Here is a 21,573-nt window from a genome sequence, read left to right as displayed (position 1 = left end):
TCACGTATTTAGGGCGGTTTTCTTAATAACATTGCTGATGTGGTTTGCTTGGGTATCACCTGGAGGTCTCCCATCCAACCTAGCACTGATCAGACCTAATCCGGTTTAGCTTCTCATCCCAACCTGGGTTAGGCAAACGCTGCCATCTGTGCGGGGCTCCTTCTGGACTGGAGGCGTTTGCTATTTTGTTTTTATCCTGTTTAGGAATTGGAGCATCACCCTGTGGGTTTTGGGCAGGAGATCAGCCAGTTGAATGAACCCATCCATTTTTATTTTATTTTTCATTTTATTTTACAAAATAAACCACCTCAATGGCTAAGTTCAGCCCTAAATTGAAATTTAAAAAATGAACAATTCCTGTCCCGGTCAGCTTAGACTTAACAGCTTTCAGACCCCGTTTATTCAATGCCTAATGGGAAAGCACACTATTTCTTTCCATAGTGTGACCCAAGGCAGAGTAAAAAAAATCTAACAATTCATCATCAATCATCATCATCATCATCCTGCAAACAGCTGTTTCACTAGCTGCGAAGTCCTCCTGGCTGCCCTCTAGCGGTCGCGCCGCCCCGAATAGGCAAGTTCAGCACCAGGCCCCTACTGAGTCTGCGCCCGCGGCTCGCGCATGCTCAGAAGAGACGGCCCCTGGAGATCCCGGAACCAAATTTCCCGGCCGTGGTGGCGCCAGGGAATGTTTTGAAATTCACACGGTGTGGGAGGAGGGGGGAGGCAGGGGAGCCCCGGCCGTGGGGAAGACTGACGCGGTGCATCTGTGTGGGAGGGGGCGGGGGGCTTCCTGCCGGAGACCCCGCCATAAACGGCTTGACCGGGGGACCCAGAACAGCGAAGGTGAGCAGAGAAGTTTAAGCGCGGATGGGAGACCACCAGGAAAGCCCTGGGCGGAAGGGGGGTGGGGAGATGGGAACTCATCCTGGGTAGGGCAGTTGCGCCCCAGAGCCCGAGAAAGGGGAAGCGGCGGGGGGAGGAAGGAAGGAAGGAAGGAAGGAGAAAAAGGGACGAAGGAGAAGACGAAAGAAGGAGGAGGGAGGGAAGGAAGGAATGAGAAAGAGCGAGGAAGGAGGGAGAGGAAGGAGAAGATGAAAGGAGGAGGGAGGGAAGGAAGGGAAAATAGGAAGGAAGGAGAAAAAGGGAGGGAGAAGATGAAAGAAGGAGGAGGGAGGGGAAGGAAAGAAAGGGAAAGAGGAAGGAAGGATGAAAGGAAGAGGAAGGGGAAGGAAGGAAGGAGAAGATGAAAGAGGGAAGAGGAAAGGAAAGAAGGGAAAAAAGGAAGGAAGGGGAAGGAGGGAGAAGATGAAAGGAAGGAAGGAGAAGATGAAAGGAGGAGGGAGTGTAAGGAAGGGGAAAGAGGAAGGAAGGAGAAGTTGAAAGAGGGAGGAGGAAAGGAAGGAAAGGGAAAGGAAGGAAGGAGCATAGGAAAATAGTGGAATGGAAGAAAGAAATGATAAAAGAAGAAAAAAGAAAGGAAAAGGAAAAGAAAAGCATGAAAAATGAAAGGAGGAAGGATGGGAGGAAGAAAAAAGAATGAAAGAAAGGGTGGAAAGGAAGAAAAGGAAGGGAGGAAAATGGGAAAAGGAGGGAAAATGGAAGGAAGGGAGGAAAAGAAAGAAGATGGGTGTCCTCCCCTTTCCAATTTCTCAGTCACCACTTGAATAGTTTGCTCTTTGTTTGTAAGTCGTTTTCTCCCCTCCAACTTCTTCATTTCTACTTTGGGGCTCTTGATGTTCTCTGAACTTGGTTGTATCCACTTCACTCGCTCTGGCCCGAAGATGCTCCTTAGCCTGGTAGTGAAACCTTCGCAGGAAAACAACCAGATTTGAAAAAAATCCAAGAATCCAAAAATTCAACCTGCATATATTCCCCACTCTTGGACTTAACGCTTTCCTAGCTCCCTGTTCTGGCTTTTTCATCTTGCAGATTATTGCTTTGGCTAATATAAAATACACATATTGCACATTTGGGGTTTTGCTGGCAGTAATAGTCTCAGGATACACAATGTGTTAAACCTTAAATTAAACTAAACTGGCTTATTTGTGATTCACTTCATTTTTTGAATCCAGTCAATTGTCTCAGCATGTTGTATGAATAAGTCTTCTGATGAGGGCAAAAGACAGCCTATTAGCTTTAGTGTGTAATTTAGCAAATGTATTTTGTTAAATAGAAAAGAATGAATGAATGAGCTGGAAGGGACCTTGGAGGTTTTCTAGTCCAGCCTCCTGCTCAGGCAGGAGAACCTATACTATTTTTGTCGAGGGAGTGGGAGGTGAGGGTTATGTGATTGTTTTATGGTTATGTGTTATAGTTACTTGGTTTTAGTGCTGCTGTGAGCTTATATTAGAATAAATAAGGTTGGAAGGGACCTTGGAGGTCATCTAGTCCAGTGGTCCCCAACCTTTTTATCGCCGCGGACCAGTCAGCCTTTGATAATTTTACCGTGGCCCGCTGAGCGCGTGCAGGGGTGGGGGAGCATTGTTCGCGACGACACATTGATTGTTTATATATCACGTGCGTACCAGCGCGGGGCTCTCTTCCCTGGAGCCTTTGCGCACGGCCCAGGAGCTTTTGCGCACGGCCCAGGAGCCTTTGCGCTGCAGCGATCATGTCCCCCGGCCGCTGCAGCGATCATGTCCCCCGGCCGCTGCAGCGATCATGGCCCCCGGCCGCTGCAGCGATCATGGCCCCCGGCCGCTGCGCGGCCCAGTGCCAGGTACTCCACGGCCCGGCACCGGTCCGCGGACCGGGGGTTGGGGACCACTGATCTAGTCCAACCCCTGCTTTAGCAGGAGACTTTATACCATTTCAAGACAAGTGGCTGTCCAGTCTCTTCTTAAAAACCTCCAGTGATGGGGCACCCACAATTTCTGGAGGCAAGCAGTTCCACTAGTTAATTGTTCTCACCGTTAGGAAGTTTCTTCTTAATTCCAGGTTGCTTCTCTCCTTGATTAGTTTCCATCCATTGTTTCTTGTCCTCCGATGCTTTGGAGAATAGCTTGCCCCCCCCTTCTTTGTGGCAGCCCCTCAAATACTGGAATACTACTATCATGTCACCCTTAATTCTTCTTTTCTCTAGACTGGCCAAACCCAAATCCTGCAGTTATTCTTCATATGGTTTAGTCTCCAAGCCTCTGATCATCTTAGTTGCTCATTTCTGATGCATTTGTAGTTTTGTAAAGATTAATAGAATTGGAGTCTGCCTCCCCTTCAGAACTAGAATCTAAATTAGGATTCAGGAAGGAAAGTTCCTGAGAGACTAAGAGAAAATGATTGAAAGGAGGAAAGAAGGAAAAAGATTTACTAGTAGAATAGAATGAAATATGGTAAATATTGCCAATGGTATATAGCTAATATGATGATACTATTGATTGTGGATAACTAAGTGAAATGTTTACTATATAATAAAACAGAATAATAGATGGAAATGAAATGTTAAATTTGATTAACTTGGAGAGGCAAATAATGATGTTTATATATGAAGAGAAGTTAAAGTTAAGCTGGAAAATATGGAAAGAAAATAAGATGACTGAAACGTGATATGAAAATATGATGTAAAATGAACTATGCATAACAGAAGATTAAAAGAGGGAAAACCCAGACAACCCTTTGTTTATAAAAAAAATTAAAATACACCATATTGCCAAAAGTATTCACTCACCCATCCACCCAGCTCAGTGAATTCCAGCGTGGAACTGTGATAGGATGCCACCTGTGCAACAAATCCAGTCGTGACATTTCCTCGCTCCTAAATATTCCACAGTCAACTGTCAGTTGTACTATAAGAATGTGGAAGTGTTTGGGAAGGACAGCAACTCAGCCACGAAGTGATAGACCACGTAAACTCGTCCAACATCAGTGTGTGACCTCACAAATGCGCTTCTGGAAGAATGGTCAAAAATCCCCATAAACACACTCCTGAACTTGTGGACAGCCTTCCCAGAAGAGGTGAAGCTGTTATAGCTGCAAAGGATGGACCAACGTCATATTGAACCCTATGGATTAGGAATGGGAAGTCACTTACAGTAAGTTCATATGCGCGGAAAGGCAGGTGAGCGAATACTTTTGGCAATATAGTGTATGTAACCCCCCAAAAAACCTTTGTTTAAAAAAAAAAAAAACTAGAATCCAAATTACAGCATCCCAATAGATGGATATCCTATATTTGCCTCAATGCATCCTGCAAAAGGGAGCCCACCAACCACCCAGCCTCTATATATCAAAGCAACTCCCGGTAGCTTTCTTAAGATTGACCTATGTGTTTTACCAGGGGTCAGTGAACAACCCGCTCATGTCATTTGAAAGGGAGAGGCTGCTGAAAACCTTATTTTATTTCCTCTGCAGAGATTTTTCCCTTCTGCACTTGACGGCACAAAGAAAGGGCCACCATGCCAACTGTTGTGGTCATGGATGTGTCCCTCTCCATGACCCGGCCGGTCTCCATCGAAGGCTCCGAAGAATATCAGCGGAAGCATTTAGCAGCCCATGGTCTGACCATGCTTTTTGAGCACATGGCTACCAACTACAAATTGGAGTTTACCGCCTTGATTGTGTTTTCATCTCTCTGGGAGCTGATGGTCCCCTTCACAAGAGACTACAACACTCTCCAGGTGCAGTAGAAAAGCAGCCATCCCAGCTTGTATTCAGTTGTCAGATGTTATATGTGTAAATTCAGACCATGTTTTTGTCCCTCTTTGCTGCTCTGGTGGATGGGCAGCTGTGTAAATTTGCTTTCTTAATAATGAAGTATAGGAACTGCCTTCATCACATTACATCAGCCCATCCCACCTGGTCAGGCAAGGGAGGTATGTTGCAGAGCCCATCAGCAAAATAATTTTGAGTGGTGGGTTCCAGGAAAAGAGCCTTCTCTGCCATTGCCCCCACCTTGTGGAACTTTCCGTTAAGGTGTAAAAAGCGAGCTCTGTGTCCTTGCTTGTGTTCTGACCTAGGCTTCCCAAAAGCACGAAGCCGACTCCTCATCCCGATAAAACCCCTTTTATTCAAGTGAAAGGGAATTCCTCTCCAACAAAGTCCCAACAAACAGTCTTTCAAGAGATTTCACAACTACAGAGCTTTATCAGGCTTGGAGAGCGGCCAGGCCGATATCTTCCAAACTCCACGCTGTAGCAGCAATTACTTGGCAAGAAGTCAGGAACAGACCTTCACCCTAATGAACTGAACTAATTGTTTCCTGCAAACTTCCTTCCCCTTTATCTCCTCTTTATTCCTTATGGGAGGAGCCATTCATCATCCACCTGTGGCTTTACTCCAGAGCCGACCCTTGGTTCTTAGCTGTTTCCTTTTCCTGGCAGTCCTGTGCATGCGCACATCAGGAACAGGCTCCACCTGTTCTTCTGCCTCACTGATCTACAACTCCGAAGGCAGCTGATAACTGTCGGATGGCCCTGGCCCCCTCTCTGCTCTGCCTCTCTGAGCCCTCATCAGAGCCTTCCCCAGACTCCAGGACTGGCCAGGTTCCTCCCCAACCTCCTCACTGTCCGAATCTGCCGCCAGCTCCACTGGCCACTGGGGGGGGCCACAACAGCTTGGGATATACAGATAGGAATGCAGCCCTATGGTTGATTGGTGGCCTGAAAGATTAGGGCACTAACCGCAGCCTTGTAATCAATTCTTAACATTCCATGCTTCTTTTAAATCTTACATATTCTTTTTTATGCTTTTAATCTTTTATTGTATGCTGCAGAGAGCCCCCCACTCGCAACAGTCAGTTCTTGACTCACAACTGTTTGTTTAGTGACCGAAACTGCAACAGCACTGAAAATGTGACTTACAATCTGTTTCTCTATTAACATTTTTATTGAGCTATAAAGTAGTATAAAATACAAAATACAAAGTAAATAGAAAAGCAGGGGGGAGGGAAAAGAGAAGGGAGGAAAGATAAGAAAAGGGGGGGGGGGAAGTAGCATTGACTTCCGACTCTCTCTCTGTTACAGTAAAATAAGGCATTAAGATCACATTGCAACTTTTTGCTTTTTCGTAATAATATGAAGAAGCCATTTCTATAAAGATTTTCTGACTTTGGGTATTACCGATTAGGCTGATGGATCTGTATAGAAATGACTTCTTCATATTATTATGAAAAGTGACTTAACCTCTGTATCATGTGATCACCTTTTGCAACCTGACAAGAAAGTCAACGAGGAAGGCAGATTCACACAACGCCCATGTTGCTTAGAACTGTAGTGATTCACTTAACGGTGGCCAGAAATCAGGCTGTAAAAATCAGGCAAAACCCGCGTAACCACTGTTTCGCTCAGCAACAGTAAAATTTTGAGTTCAATTGTGGTTGTAAGTTGAAGACTACCTGTCAACACGATAGATAAATAAGTAAATTATTGTGCATTCTGACCTACAACTGATAAGTGTTTTTCTTTTTTTAAAAATCAGCTTAAATTAACCACGTGAGTTTAGAAATCGAGTGTGAGGCCCCTCCTGCTTTAATGACTCTCATCCCGTAACTACCGTGTTTCCCCGAAAATAAGGCAGGGTGTTACTTTCTTTTGACTCCCGAAATAAGCACTTGGCCTTATTTTGGGGGAGATCTTATTATTTTTGAGGCGCAGGAAGTGGTGGCAAGCCTGGTCAACTCATGGCTGCTGCTGTGTTGCAGTATTTTTGGGGAGGGCTTATATTAGCGCATGCGCTCAAAAGCCCAATTGGGCTTATTATCTGGGGAGGTCTTATTTTCAGGGAAACAGGGAAATTCGGGGTAGAGTTGGGGCAACTGGATAGAGCTGAGCGTTTGCTAGCCGGATGCCCTTCCTGATGCCATGTGGCGTTCGCAGCAGACTTTTTTTTTCTTTGCACCCAGGGAGAGAGAGGCACCTGACACTACCTAGGATTGAACTCAACCTTCCGAACGGGAGGTGATTAGCGTCACCGCTATGCCACCATGACGCTTTGTTTAAGCCCAGCCCAATAAGTGTCCCCTTTGTTTCCCCAGGAAGCCTTGAGTAACATAGACGACTACGACAAAACCTGCTTGGAGTCGGCCCTGCTGGGCGTTTGCAGCATCGTGCAGCAGGAGTGGGGCGCTGCCATTCCTTGCCAGGTTGTCCTGGTCACCGATGGCAGCTTGGGCATTGGGAGGGGCTCCCTCCGCCACTCCCTGTCCACACTCAGCCAGCGGAGTGAAAGCAACCGGTTCCCGCTGCCTTTCCCATTTCCATCCAAGCTTTATGTCATGTGCATGGCGAACCTCGAAGAGGTGAGTCCCCTTTGAGGGCCAGGAGGGGATACAATTAGGCCAGTCCTCGGTTTGCATTGGCCTCAATGGTGATTTGGAGGGAAACCAGGGGTTTTTTGGTGAACTGCGCCCCGCTCTTATCAGGCACATGGAGTGATAAAGCCGAAAGAGAAGTTAAATTGGGGTGAGGTGGGGGAAGGGAGGGAAGATCTGGTGGGCTATGCAGAGGTAGGTAACATAGGACTAGGATGGCAAACCTATAGCATGTGACACAGGTGGCATGCAGAGCCCTCTCTGCAGGAACGCCAGTTGCCGCCCCAGCCCAGCTCCACCACACATGCACGCACACCTCCCATTGGCCGGCTGGTCTTTAGGTCTCTGCCATGCATGCGCGAGGAGTGGGCCCCATGCGCCGGACACATGCATTACATTTTTGGGACCTTGCACAGTGTCCCCTTGTCTCGTTTTGGCTTCCAGGTTGGTGCAAGAGGCCTTCCAGGCCCAAAACGGGGGGCAGATGCAAGCCCCCCATGTGCCCCGTTTTGAGCCTGGAAAGCCTCCTGGAAGCTGAAAATGGGTGAGGGGAGGGGCACATGCGCTGGGGGGTGGGGGTGCAAGGGAGGATTGCATGTGCATTGCATTATGTATGTGGGCACGCACATGCGCTGTCACATGTGCATGTGTTTTGGTAGACAGCGACAAAAAGGTTAGCCGTAGGAGATCTGTTACAAGTGTTGGAAGAAATATCCATTGGGTTCAGTTCCAAACCAGGAATAAGGCACTGGAGACGAAATGGTGGCTGATTGGAAAGATGGTTTAATGGTGAACAGAACCACCAAGCACGTGTGATTCTGGTGCCGCTGACCACACGGAGTCGAGAGTGAGGGGTTCTTTATACCTTCTCTTGGGCCTTGCCCTTGAGCTTCCTGTTCCTGTTCTTTTGGCTGTTTTCAGGCTCCTATGGGGTCATGTAGGGGTTATGTAGCTAGCTTGTATAGGTTGTCTGAGTTCCCAGGTTTGGTTGAGGTTTCTGAGGGTGATGCAATCAAGGGGTGTTGGGCAATTCCTATTGTGGCTTTGTTGGATCTTGGGTGGGGGTATTGATTTATAAATAGAGCTGTCCATCTCTTTATCTCTTCTTAAGTGCTGGCATCTGCTAAGGGCTATTAAGGAAGGTGGAGGGCTGCTTTCTGTCTCCAAGAGCATATGTCTCCCTTTAGGGAAAAAGAATATTCTGCCTCTTTAATATTTCCTGAAATGTTTCATTCTTCTGGGAGACGGGTGTGTGCTAACTTTCGACACAAGCAATTTATCAATTCAGAATTGTAATAAGCCTGAATTTGAGGTATGTGAGTTCAGCAATCTTTTGCTCAATTTTAACACTTTTTAAAACACAAATTTAACACTATTTTAAATTTATTTCCCCCCAAAAATGGCTAGTTTATGATCTGCAATGTCCCGGGAGCCTGAAAGGTTATTTCTCTGCTATTATTTTGCCCTTGTTCCCTCCTCAAACCTGTGTCCATTAATTAGTTTGGGCAAAGTTTGGCCTGTTTGTCATGCCAGTGAAATGGTCAGAGGCTAACGCATCCTCTAAATGCAAGGACACCGAGATACACACAGAGCTGAGCGGACAAATCAATAGCTATGTTTTCTTTGCTGATTATTGCAAGTTCCCTCCTGAGATTAAAAAAAAAAAACCCAGTCTTTTGAAATATTTTTTCCATTGTCTGTAAAACTGTGTTTCCTTTCCATTTGAAGCTCCAGAGCTCCGATTCTCTAGACCACCTTGAACGGCTCATTGACTTAAATAATGGAGAGGGGCAGATTTTTACCATCGATGGGCCCCTTTGCTTGAAAAACGTACAGTCGATGTTTGGGTAAGCAATCGCGGTTCAGAATTAATTGGATGAAACTGCCTTCATTTATAGTCTGGGTTTCATCACGTTCCTTTGTGGGGGTTGGGTGGATTTAATTTAAATCAAGCCTATTTAAAACATGATTTAAATCACTAGCAAAAAAGGCTTGATTTAAATCAACTCGATTTAAATCATAATTTTTAAAGAGCAACTGTCGTCTCTGTCCCGCTGTGGCTCCTCCTCTGACTCGCTATTGGCTCACCCACAGTCCCATTCACTTTCATGGGATGGCAGGTGATGCGGCAGTGACACCACAAGGTGAGAGACATGGTGAGTGGATGCCCACTAACGGGCGCTGCCATGATGGATCTGAAATGGCAGGTTCTCTTTAAATGCAAAGACTGATTCTTGCTGGTAGTTAGAATCTTTAATATTGTTATTTGCATACAAAATGAAGGTTTCCTATTTAGCGTGGATGTCATCTCAGCTGGCAGAGCTTGGATTCATTGAATGAGTTTACCCAAAATGTAAATATTGCAGAATATACAGCCTCATGCTACATAACCAAGCTCCATTTCATGCCGAATAAACTAAATTATTAATGTATCTCAAATAGAAAACTATCATTAGATAGATTTTTACTCCAAAAGCATTTTATTACAATACATTTGATAAAAATAACAAAAAAATCTGATTTAAATTAAAAAATCCAATTTAAAAAAAAACTCTGATTCTTTTGATATATTTTTTTTAAATCATCAATTTTTTATCCACCCTGGTTCCTTCAATCTGGTGCCCTCTAGATCTGGGTTTCTCAACCTTGACAACTTTATGACATGTGGACTTCAACTCCCAGGATTCCAGCATAGCTGGCTGGGGAATTCTGGGTGTTGAAGTCCACAAGTCTTAAAGTTGCCAAGTTTGAAGACCTCTGCCCTAGACATATCTGGAAGATGTCAGATTGGCAAAAGCTGGTCTACATGATGCAATGGAATACTGTGAAGCCACCCACTTACAATTAAGGTTTACAAATCCTGAACTTTTAGGTTGGATGTTCCATCTTATTCTCTGAAGGGGTTTAGCAGACTGCATGAAAAGAAAGGAAATTTGAGTGTTTTGTTCATGTAAGCCGTTGAGCCAAGAAAGCATTGAATTAGTAGCAGATAGCGACTAAATATTATGGCCTATTCCAGTGTTGGCAAACCTTTTTGGCACCAAGTGCCAAAATGGGAGTGCGCACACAGGGGAGCAACAGTAACCGGAAGAACAGCTCCATGGCGTGCATGGGTGGAAGCTCTAGAAACCGGAAAAGCAGTTCCTGGCGCACATGCAAAACAGGTCTTCCGGTTTCTGATACACATGTGTGCCAAGACCAGCTGGCTGGGATGCACACGCGAGGGACTACTCTTCCGGTTTCTGGCCGGCGCGCATGTGTGCGCTGGAACCCGGAAGAGCAACAGGCAATGGCTGGCATGCCCGGAGAGATGGTTCTACGTGCCATCACAGGCCTATTCTATATATAATACTAAGCTACAATAGGATCTCTTGGCTTTTCACATGAAATTGTGTGTTGATGTTTAAAAAAAAACACTTGTTTTGTTTGTGTAGCCATATATTGTTGTTTTTTGTTTGTTTGTTTTTGTTTTGTTTATTGGATTTATATGCAGACCTTCTCCCAAGGACTCAGGGTGGCGTACAACATTAAAAAAAAAAATATTACAGAAGTTAAAAAAATTTTAGAGTATCCAAAAAACAAACCCAATTAAGATTAACAATAACATTTTTAAAAATTTGATTAAAATTAACAATAATCAATCATTCATTTTATTTTGTTCAGGCCAGGCTGGCTTGCTGGAAAAGCCAACTTTTTAGGGTGCGTCGGAAGGACCGAAGGTTGGGGATTATGCGAAGCTCCGGGGGCAGCTCATTCCAGAGGGAAGGGGCTCCAACAGAGAAGACCCCCTGGGGGTTGCTAGCCGACACCCTGAGGAGGCCAACTCTGTGAGATCGCATTGGACAGTGGGAGGCTACCGGTGGCAATAGGTGGTCTCGCAGGTATCCTGGGCCTAAACCATGGAGCGCTTTAAAGGTCATAATTAGTACCTCGAATCGCACCCGGAAGACAACCGGCAACCAGTGCAGGCTGCCTAAAAGGGGTGCAACATGGGAGCACCTAGGTGCCCCCATGATAACCCGCGTAGCCGTATTCTGGACCAGTTGAAGCCTCCGGGTGCTCTTGAAGGGCAGCCCCATGTAGAGAGCGTTACAGTAGTCCAGGTGAGATTATATACATTTCTCTACAAGGCTTCTTCTCAAAGCAGAGTTGAGGAATTTTAGAGCGCAAATAGTGCAAATTACACATTTCTGAGCAAGGCAAGGGAGCAACAGGCTTAGATAAATTTAGGGCCCATTTCACAGTCAAGATCTAGGATACACACTGCATGATGTGGAAATCCTACAGCTTTTTTCTTCGTAACTTGAGCCCTTGCAGAGAAAGATGTAATAGAAACAATTCAAGATGTAATAGAAACAACTCAAGATGTAATAGAAACAACTCAATCACTAATCTGCATTCACCTCCAACCCCTGAAATATAACTTGAACAGCTCTTCACATGGTGATTTGTGTCTGTGGATTTTTACTGATGATCATTTCTTGCCCTAGAAAGCTAATAGATGTGGCGTACACACCCTTCCATGCAGTGTTGAAATGTGGCCATTTGTCTTCAGATGTGCAAGCTTTTCCCAGGCCGGAGCCATTCGTTATAGATGAAGAAATCGACCCAATCCCTAAAACAATTAACACAGGTGAACATTTTCTTCTCTGCAATGAATTTGGCCCTTGTTCTCTTCTGATCTACTTTCTTCCTGTGCCTTAAAGTCCATAACATTTAACCATCAATAAATACCGTAAGTTTGTGAAAAAGTGCAGAGAAGAGCAACCAGGTTGATTAGGGAACTGGCTTTGAGCAGATACAGATTAACAGACTTGGAAGGGACCTTGTAGGTCATCTAGTCCAACACCACCACCACCCAAGCAGGAAACCCTACACCATTTCTGACAGATGGCAGTCCAGTCTCTCCTTGAAAGCCTCCAGGGATGAAGCTCCCGCAACTTCTGAAGGCAACTTCTGTTCCATGGGTTGATGGTTCTCACTGACAGAAAATCTCTCTCCTTGATCAGTTTCCATCCATTAATCCTTGTCTGGCCTTCGGGTGCTTTGAAGAATAGTTTGACCCCATTCCTCTCTGTGGCAGCCCCTCAAATATTGGAAGATGCTATCATGTCTCCCCTGGTCCTTCTCTTCACTAGACTAGCCATGCCCAGTTCTCAGACCTGAAAGCATCTTTTTTTTTGTAGATCTGGAAATCGTTGGCTTTATTGACATAGCAGATATCGCTAGCCCGCCAGTCCTGTCAAGACACCTGGTGTTGCCTATCGCACTCAACAAAGGTGAGTGAACACACCTTCCCCCCCATGCTGGCAGTTTCCCAGTTGGCAAGGACAAGGCAGTTCCAATGGTTTTCTGTTCTCTTTCTGACCAGAAGGAGACGAGATGGGTCCAGGGATCGCCGAGGATGTTGAAGATGAGAATTCAGCCAATCAGATCGCAGGAAAGATCCCCAACTTCTGTGTGCTGCTTCACGGGAGTCTGAAAGTGGAAGGAATGGTGGCAGTTGTTCAGTTGGGGTACGGAGGTTGGCCTCTGGGTGGGTGGTAGCAACATGGATGTAGCCACCAGGAAAATAGCTGTTGTTGCTCAGAAGGAAACACATATGTGTGTATCTACTGTGTTTCTAGACAGCATACTAAAAATCTGAGACATCAGCCTGCCAACAAAAGTGTGTATAGTCAAGGCGATGGTTTTCCCAGTTGCAATATATGGTTGTGAAAGTTGGATCATAATGAAGGCTGAGAGCCAAAAAATGGAGGCTTTTGAACTCTGGTGCTGTAGAAGACTCCTGCGAGTCCCTTGGACTGCAAGGACATCCAACCGGTCAGTCCTAGAGGAGATCCACCCTGGCTGCTCTTTAGAAGGCCAGATCCTGAAGAGAAAACTCAAGTACTTTGGCCACCTAATGAGAAGGAAGGACTCGCTGGAGAAGAGGCTCATGCTGGGAACGATGGAGGGCAAAAGAAGAAGAAGGGGACGGCAGAGAAGGAGGTGGCTGGATGGAATCACTGAAGCAGTAGATATGAGCTTAAATGTACTCCAGAGGATGGTAGAGGACAGGAAGGTCTGGAGGAATGTTGTCCATGGGGTTGCGATGGATCGGACGCGACTTTGCAACTAAAAAGAAGATTGTGATTCCCCCGTGTTCATGGGTGGAGGTGCAAATTTGATTTAGGCAAATTACTTGTGCCCTGGAATTGAACATTTTAGGAAGTTTTGAGAGGTGAGATGAGCATCAGGCCAATATCTCTCAACCTTGTCAGGTTTAAGAGGGGTGGACTTCAATTCCCAGAATTCCCCAGCCAGCTGGCTGGGGAATTCTGAGAATTGAAGTCCATTCCTCTTAAACATGATAAGGTTGAGAAAAACTGCAACAGGACATTATTGGATTTTCTTCCTGCTAGCAAAAGGAACTCTTTAGTTGTTGAACACTGAAAAAAAGTGACTTATGATCATTTTTCACACTTATACAACTGTTTCAGCACCCCTCCCTGGTCACGCGATCAAAATTCGGGTCCTTGGCAACTGACTCATATTTATGACGGTTGCAATGTCCCCAGTTCACATGATCCCCTTTTGCGACCTCCTGGCCAGCAAAGTCAATGAGAAAGCCAGATTCACTTAACAACTGTGGTTACTAACTTATCAACTGTAGTGATTCATCATCACAGTGACAAGAAAGGTCGTAAAATGGGGGCAAAGCTCCCTTAGGAAGTTAACAGCCGGAAATTTTGGACTCGGTTATAGTAAGTTAGAGACTTTCTGTAGGTACCATATTTTTCAGAGTATAAGATGTACCTCCCCCCCCCAAAAGATGGTGAAAATCTGGGTGCATCTTATACACTGAATACAGCATTTTTGGCCTCCCAAAACCTCACCCCGCACAACCCATTTTTCGCAAAAATGGGATGTGCATAGGGTTTGGGAGGCCTGTAGAGTGCTCCTGGGGGCTAGGGAGGGCAAAAATGAGTGAAAAGGGACCCATTTTTCACATAAAAGGGGGTCTTTTTGCCCTCCCCAGCCCCCAGGAGCACTCTACAGGCCTCCCAAATCCTCTGTGTGTCCATTTTTGCCCCAAACCCCCACATGTCACATTTTTGTCCTCCCTGGCCCCCAGGAGCACTTTGCAGGTCTCTCAAATTCTCTGCATGCTCATTTTTCACAAAAAAAACGGGGTGTGCAGAGGGTTTGGGAGGCTTGCCGAGTGCTCCTGGGGGCCGGGGAGGGCAAAAACGTTTTTAAAAAAATTTACCTCTTCAAAATCTTGGTGCGTTTTATACTCCGGTGTGTCTTATAGTGCGAAAAATACAGTACATGTTTTTTTTCTAAGTGACAACAGTTGTTTTCACTGTGATTCTCTGGTTCTTCCTTTCAGACCCGAATGGTACGGAATGCTCTATTCTCAAGCCGATAGCAAGAAAAAGTCCAACCTAATGATGTCTCTCTTTGAGCCAGGACTGGAGCCCCTTCCTTGGCTGGGCAAGATGGCCCAACTTGGTCCCATCTCAGGTACTGGCTGTGCTGGTTGAAACGGTGCCCCTCGTTCCCTCCCTGTGTGTAACTTCCATTCTGATACAGATGCCTTGCTGTGCCTTAGAAGGTGGCAGTTCTGTTCTTGGGTGTGTTTTATCCTCAGGAAGACATGACTGTCTATTGAGTGAGCAGTGAAATGCCTCTTGTAGGGTCTCTGGTTTGTGTTGGTGTTACACATCCTTCTGAATCCATTTCAGGGTCCCCTTTTGTGGAGTTTGTTGCTGTGCTTCTTGAAGCTTTGGGAAATGAAGATTAATATCAATAGCACTTAGACTTATATTGTCAGGGTTCCAAATAACATCCAAAAGTAAATCAGAGTCCAAGGCAAAGTTCCAATTTATTAAGAGTCATGTTGGCACATCTGGGAAAAACCGAATCTGAAAGCTTCCTGGTTTTCCCACTCAGTTGAAAGTTCAAGATCTTGCCCCCACACCCACAAGTCCATTCCATGGTCCAATCTCCCACTGCCATGCTGGCAGTTCCACCCATCCAGTTCCGGTCAGGTGCAGAGGTGCAAAGACAAAGGATGACCTTGGCTTTCTAGAAAGGAATTTTGTTTTGGCTACATAGCATCTAACTCCGTACAATCCCCCCCTCCCATTTTCCCACAATAGAAAATGCCTAGCAGAATAATAGAAAGTGTGGCAGGCCAGAGATCCACGAGAAAAGATGGCTGCAGGCCTGACATACAGTACTGTGCAAAAGTTTTAGGCAGGTGTGAAAAAATGCTGTAAACAGAGAATGCTTTCAGACATATAAATAATGATTTGTTTATTTTTGTCAATTTTCAAAATGCAAAGTGAGCGAACAAAAGAACAATCTAAATCAAATCAATATTTGGTATTACTATCTTTTGCCTTCAAACCAGTATCCATTCTCATAGGTACACTTGCACAACGTCAGGGATTTTGCAGGATTATAGTCAGGTGTATGATCAACCAATTATACCAAACAGGTGCTAATGATCATCAATGTCACACATAGGTCACCCAGTCATGAACTGAAATGGAAACAGCTGTGTAGGAGGCTTACAACTGGGTGAGGAACAGCCAAACACTGCTACCGAGGTGAGGTTGTGAAAGACAGTTTCATGTCATGGCAAGATTGAGCACAGCAACAAGACACAAGGTAGTCATACGGCATCAACAAGGTCTCTCCCAGACAAAGATTTCAAAGCAGACGGGGGTTTCAAGATGTGCTGTTCAAACTCTTTTGAAGAAGCACAAAGAAACGGGCAACGTCGAGGATCGTAGACACAGTGGTCTGCCAAGGAAACTTAGTGCAGCAGATGAAAGACACATCAAGCTTATTACGCTTCGAAATTGGAAGATGTCCAGCAGTGCCATCAGCTCAGAACTGGCAGAAACCAGTGGGACCCAAGTACACCCATCTACTGTCCGGAGAAGTCTGGCCAGAAGTGGTCTTCATGGAAGAGTTGCAGTCAAAAAGCCATACCTCTGATGTGGGAACAAGGCCAAGCAACTAAAGTATGCATGAAAACATAGGAACTGGGGTGCAGAAAAATGGCAGCAGGTGCTCTGGACTGGTGAGTCAAAATGTGAAATATTTGGCTGTGGCAGAAGGCAGTTTGTTCGTTGAAGGCCTGGAGAGCGGTACAATAATGAGTGTCTGCAGGCAACAGTGAAGCATGATGGAGGTTCCTTGAACATTTGGGACTGCATTTCTGCAAATGGAGTTGGAGATTTGGTCAGGATTAATGGTGTTCTCAATGCTGAGAAATACAGGCAGATACTTATTCATCATGCAGTACCATCAGGGAGGGCGTATGATTGGCCCCAAATTTATTCTGCAGCAGGACAACGGCCCCAAACACACGGCCAAAGTCATTAAGAACTATCTTCAGCGTCAAGAAGAACAAGAAGTAGTGGAAGTGATGGCACGGACCCCACAGAGCCCTGATCTCAACATCATCAAGTGTGTCTGGGATTACATGAAGAGGGAGAAGGATGTGAGAAAGCCTACATCCACAGAAGATCTGTGGTTAGTTCTCCAAGATGTTTGGAACAACCTACCAGCCGAGTTCCTTCAAAAACTCTGTGCAAGTGTAGCTAGAAGAATTGCTGCTGGTTTGAAGGCAAAGGGTGGTCACACCAAATATTGATTGGATTTAGATTTTCATTTTGTTCACTCACTTTGCTTTTTGAAAATTGACAGAAATAAACAATCATTATTTATATTTCTGAAAGCATTCTTTGTTTACAGCATTTTTTCACACCTGCCTACAACTTTTGCACAGTACTGTACAGACTGCTTCCCAGTGCTTCAGAGCCCTCCCTAAGTGGTTTTACAGAGTCAGCCTCTTGCCCCCAACAATCTGGGTCCTCATTTTACCAACTTTGGCAGGGTGGAAGGCTGAGTAAACCTGGAGCCGGTCAGGATCGAATTGCTGGCAGCCAGCAGGGTTAGCCTGCCATGCTGCATTCTAACTACTGAGCCTCCATCGCAAGAGAAGAGAAAGGAAAAGGAATAGAACAGGTGTCAAACTGGCGGCCCATGGGCCAAATGACAGCCAGGTCACAACCACCCCAGCTCTGCGAAAGGAAAAAACGTCACAATACATCACATGACGGCAATGTGACACAGCGAGTTTGACACCTGTGGAATAGAATAACACAACACTTAAACTTATATACCGCTTCCCAGTGCTTTTACAGCCGAAAGAGGTTTACAAAGCCAGCTTCTTTCCCCCAACAATCTGGTTCCTCATTTTACCCACCTCGGAAGGCTGAGTCAACCTTGAGCCAGTCAGGGTTGAACTGATGGCATCTGGCAGTCAGCAGATGTAGCCTGCAGTACTGCAGTTCAACCACTGCCCCACCACAGCTCAGTGCTCAAAGGTTCAAGAATTCCTGTGATAAGTAAGCAAAACCTCATCCGGCCCTTTAGCCTAACCCAGGAGTCTCCAAACTTGGTAACTTTTAAGAACTCGTGGACTTCAACTCCCAGAATCCCCCAGCTTTCTGAAGTTTGCAAAGGAAAGGAAAGCTGCAGTCATCATCATGTCCTCTTCATGACGGCTTTGGTTAACAACCCAACTGCCGGTCCCAGTGGTGGTCACTAAACAAGGACTATCTGTACACATTTTTTTTCAGATGCGAAAGAGAACCCCTACGGGGAAGATGACAACAAGAGCCCCTTCCCTTTGCAGCCCAAGAACAAGCGAAGCTACGCTCAGAATGTCACAGTGTGGATTAAACCAAACGGCCTGCAGGTAAAGCCAGCAGGATCCAACTTTGCTCCCTGTGGGGAGAGAAATCTCCTTTACTAAAAAGATTAATCAGAAAGGCAGCCTTTCCCGAGAGATGGCCTCACTTTCCTGTTCTTTCGGGGTGTGAGAAGCATTGTGCAACTTAAGGGCACTGTTGTGGCCTGTCAGCTGCCAGCAGCCAAATCAGAGGAGGGGGAGGAGGCAGGGAGTCAGGGTCAGAATTGGGGCAAATTTGGGAGCTCCGAGGGAGAAGAGGGAGGGGGAGCCTGGGCTGTCCATCAGCCCTCAGATGGAGAGTCAAGAGCTCCCAGGTCTGGAGGTGACTGATGAGGAAGAGGAGGAACAGCTGGGTCCAGTGCCTGACGTGCGGATGCGTAGAAGGCAGAGGAGAGGAAAGCAGTGGAAATCTATGGGCCGGTCCTTGGGACGGAAGAGCCACTGCTGCTAGCAAAGCCCCACCTGAGCTCTGGGGATAAAAGGCAGGGGGCAAAGATGAATAGGTGTGCCAGACAACCGTTCATCTCCCTGCCGGCCAGACTTGTTAGCCTGTGGTGAGAGAGAAACTGTTTACCGGGGCTGCCAGCGCTCCTAATTAAAGGAATCTTTGAGTTCACTTCAGAGGGATTTTTGTGTTTGGGCAGCTGGGTCAGAACAAGCACTCTCTTCCTATGGGCACCCAGCGGGACCAGCCTATCAGCAGTCTACAGCAGGGGTCCCCATCCCTTGGGGCCAGTGAGCTGTTCAAAACCGGGCCACCCAAAGCGGCTGATAAGCCTCTGCGTGTGAGGATCCTCCCTTGTGGAAACAACGGGCGAGCACGTACCTATGCACTCCCATCTGCACAAGTGGCTGGCGTGTGCGCCCGTCACATAGGTGGAGCTGCACATACATGGACACCATTGTAGTCATAAGTTCAGGACTGCCAATAGTTTGCTTCAAATAACATGCCTTTTACGGAAAGTAAAACCCATTTGTTACATGTGCGTGCCTCCTCTTTAGTCCTCTGTTGCACAAATTAATCCGCCGCAAATTTCCAAATAACTCACGTTCACTTGTATAATGTGTCAGGTTTCAGGTTAGCCTTATTTAATTACAGCTCAACTTTACCCCTGTTCCTTCCCTCCCTTCAGTCTGTGTCATAAATCACATTCCCCAATGAGGTGCTCCCCTCCCAAGCCTGCTGCAGTAATCTGAGATCCGACTATAGCCGAAAGTATGCGTGGAGTGCGCTCCCCCCCCCTTTCCTCCCTATGACAACTTTAGGAGTTGACATAATGCTCAGCATGTTGGGTTGCAGGGTTTCTGTTCCCATTTGCCAATATCATGGGTGGGTCTGTTTGCTTTTCATGGGCGTGCAGGATGGAACTTCGGACAAAGACCAACCCTGTTGGTGCTTCTGAACAGCAGGGATGAAATGTTGAAAGTAGAGGCCTATTAAACGAGAATTCATCTCTTGCTTTTCCAACGGAGCAGAGTAAGGGAGGACAATCTCTTTAGCTTCCGTTGGCAGCTCTGCTTTGGTCAGGAGCCGGCCAAAGATTACTTTTGTGTCTTCTCCACTTTCCCACAGACGGATGTACAGAAGATACTCAGGAATGCAAGAAAACTCCCTGAGAAAACACTGACCTTCTATAAGGTGAGCGTTGGAAACAGAAGGCCAGTCGATGTGCAGCTATTATTCAACCGTCTCACATTTTCAGACAGGGTGCATGGAAACTGGGAAACACAGGGTGAATTGCTGAGGTGGCTTTGAAAAAGATTATGATGAAGCACAAGAGCCAGCGTCCAGCATGGACTCTGTGCCAGCTCTTAGTTAGTTTACTTTATTGTCATTGCACCTTGTGCAGCGAAATTAAATGCAATCATCAGTGTGCAATGACAGTTCGGGAATTGTGGTTGTTAAGGAATCGTGTGCAGTCATTAAGCACAAAATCAGGGGGTGGCTGGTTTCCTCATTGACTTGACTTATTGGAAGCTGGCAGTGAAAATCGCAAGGAGAGATGATGTGATTGTGGGAAGCTGTGACCATTGTAACTGTTGCCCCAGTCATGATCCTGTGACTGGGGGGGACACTGCGACAGCCACAACTTCAAGGACCGGCCATAAGTCTTCTTGTTGAGCACTGTTGTAACTTCAAATGGTTGTCGAACAAGAAGTCACTAAGGGAGGACTACTTATATAGTCCAAAGCCCTTCCCTGTCTTTCATGGTTGGCAAAGCATCATGATACCCGTGGCAACAACAATTGGACCAACCACTTGGTGGGCACCGTAGTGCCCTGGGTTCTCTGGCTTGCTGGCAAAACCATGTCTGCTTTTTGAAAGAATGCTGGGGGGGGTAACCCCAAGGGGTTTTAAAGGTGCCTACCCCCCACAGTATTTGTTTCCAGAGAGTAAGTCATCTGAGTACCAAGTTTGGTTGAAGTAGCTCAAGGCAGTCCAGAGTTATGCTGGAACACAAACACACACACACACACACACACACATTTATTTGCCACCCATCTCGTTTCAAAGCGACTCTAGGCGCCTTACCACAAAACTCTGGGAAGCTTACCATAAAAGACATTAAAAATCCTCACATAAATATGCCCAATAAAATCACAATCCAAACTTTAGGCGAGATTTTGTCGCCCAGATTTCCCACTTCCTTTTTCCAGAGTCCAAAATCATTTATGGGAGGGTGTGAGGGGAGAGATCTGAGAATCTTTCCTTCTGAGCCGGAGCGAGAATGCCGGAGAGGCGGTGGCTGATCTTCCTGCCCTTTTGGGCTTTTCCAGGAACTGAACCGCCTGCGGAAGGCCGCCTTAGCCTTCGGGTTCTTGGACCTGCTGAAAGGGGTGGCGGATATCCTGGAGAGAGAATGCACCCTCCTGCCTGACACGGCGCACCCCGACGCGGCCTTCCAGCTCACCCACGCGGCCCAGCAGCTCAAAATGGCGAGCTCCGGATCTTCCGAGTATGCAACTTACGACCATAACATCACACCGCTGCAGACGGACTTCTCTGGCAGTGGGACGGAGCGGATGTGAGCAGCTCCTGGGCAGAGACTCTCTGGACAATTCACGTTCTAGAACAGGGGTATCAAACTCCGTTTGATTGAGGGCCGCATCAGGGGTGTGGTTGACCTGAGGGGGGTATCGGGGCGTGACCAACTGTGTGGGCATGGCCAGCTTGACGCCACTCCCCAAACTGCTGGCATGTTTCATCTTTGGGTTGGGTAGACGGGGATGAAGCGACGCTGGCCGGTCCCTTAAATTTTCCAGACGGCCTGCGTGCCTTGTTTGACACCCCTGTTCTATAAAATGTCGAGACTGCTTTCCTCACCCAGATTGGGTTTTTATTAAACCTCCTCCCTTTGTATTCTGCTTTTCTTTCCATCATAAAAGCCCCGGGAGGGTGTTCCCATCACAAGCAGCCCATCACAGATCAAAAACATCATGTTCTTCTCAGGCCTCTTTTGGGACCACTGAAGGGAATCAAATCAGAGGAAACTGAAGCAATAGGTTGCTTTTAAAATATGTGTACTTTCACTGGATATTAGGGTCCTGGTGAATGGATTGTGAACAT

General features: G+C 46.3%; 1 protein-coding gene across 2 annotated transcripts; it reads left to right on the top strand.

Moving 5' to 3' along the window:
- Positions 1 to 660: 660 nt before the first annotated feature.
- INTS14 (integrator complex subunit 14) lies at positions 661 to 21,366 on the top strand. 2 transcript variants are annotated; one of them, XM_032232611.1, is made up of 11 exons: positions 661 to 846; positions 4,351 to 4,616; positions 6,971 to 7,234; positions 8,975 to 9,093; positions 11,737 to 11,879; positions 12,433 to 12,525; positions 12,621 to 12,762; positions 14,622 to 14,755; positions 17,893 to 18,011; positions 19,579 to 19,644; positions 20,784 to 21,366. In XM_032232611.1, exons 2-11 carry the CDS (start codon positions 4,395 to 4,397, stop codon positions 21,033 to 21,035), a joined length of 1,554 nt encoding a protein of 517 aa, XP_032088502.1. In that variant the 5' UTR covers positions 661 to 846; positions 4,351 to 4,394; the 3' UTR covers positions 21,036 to 21,366. The 2 variants fall into 2 exon arrangements, with proteins under 2 accessions (XP_032088502.1, XP_032088501.1); XM_032232610.1 differs by having other exon boundaries at positions 662 to 846; positions 12,618 to 12,762.
- The last annotated feature ends 207 nt before the right edge of the window (positions 21,367 to 21,573 follow it).

Source organism: Thamnophis elegans, chromosome 16 (assembly GCF_009769535.1).
Source record: "Thamnophis elegans isolate rThaEle1 chromosome 16, rThaEle1.pri, whole genome shotgun sequence".
Taxonomy (NCBI): domain Eukaryota; kingdom Metazoa; phylum Chordata; class Lepidosauria; order Squamata; family Colubridae; genus Thamnophis; species Thamnophis elegans.
The sequence above is the reverse complement of the archived record's forward strand: the minus strand, read 5'-3'. Positions and strand labels throughout refer to the sequence as shown.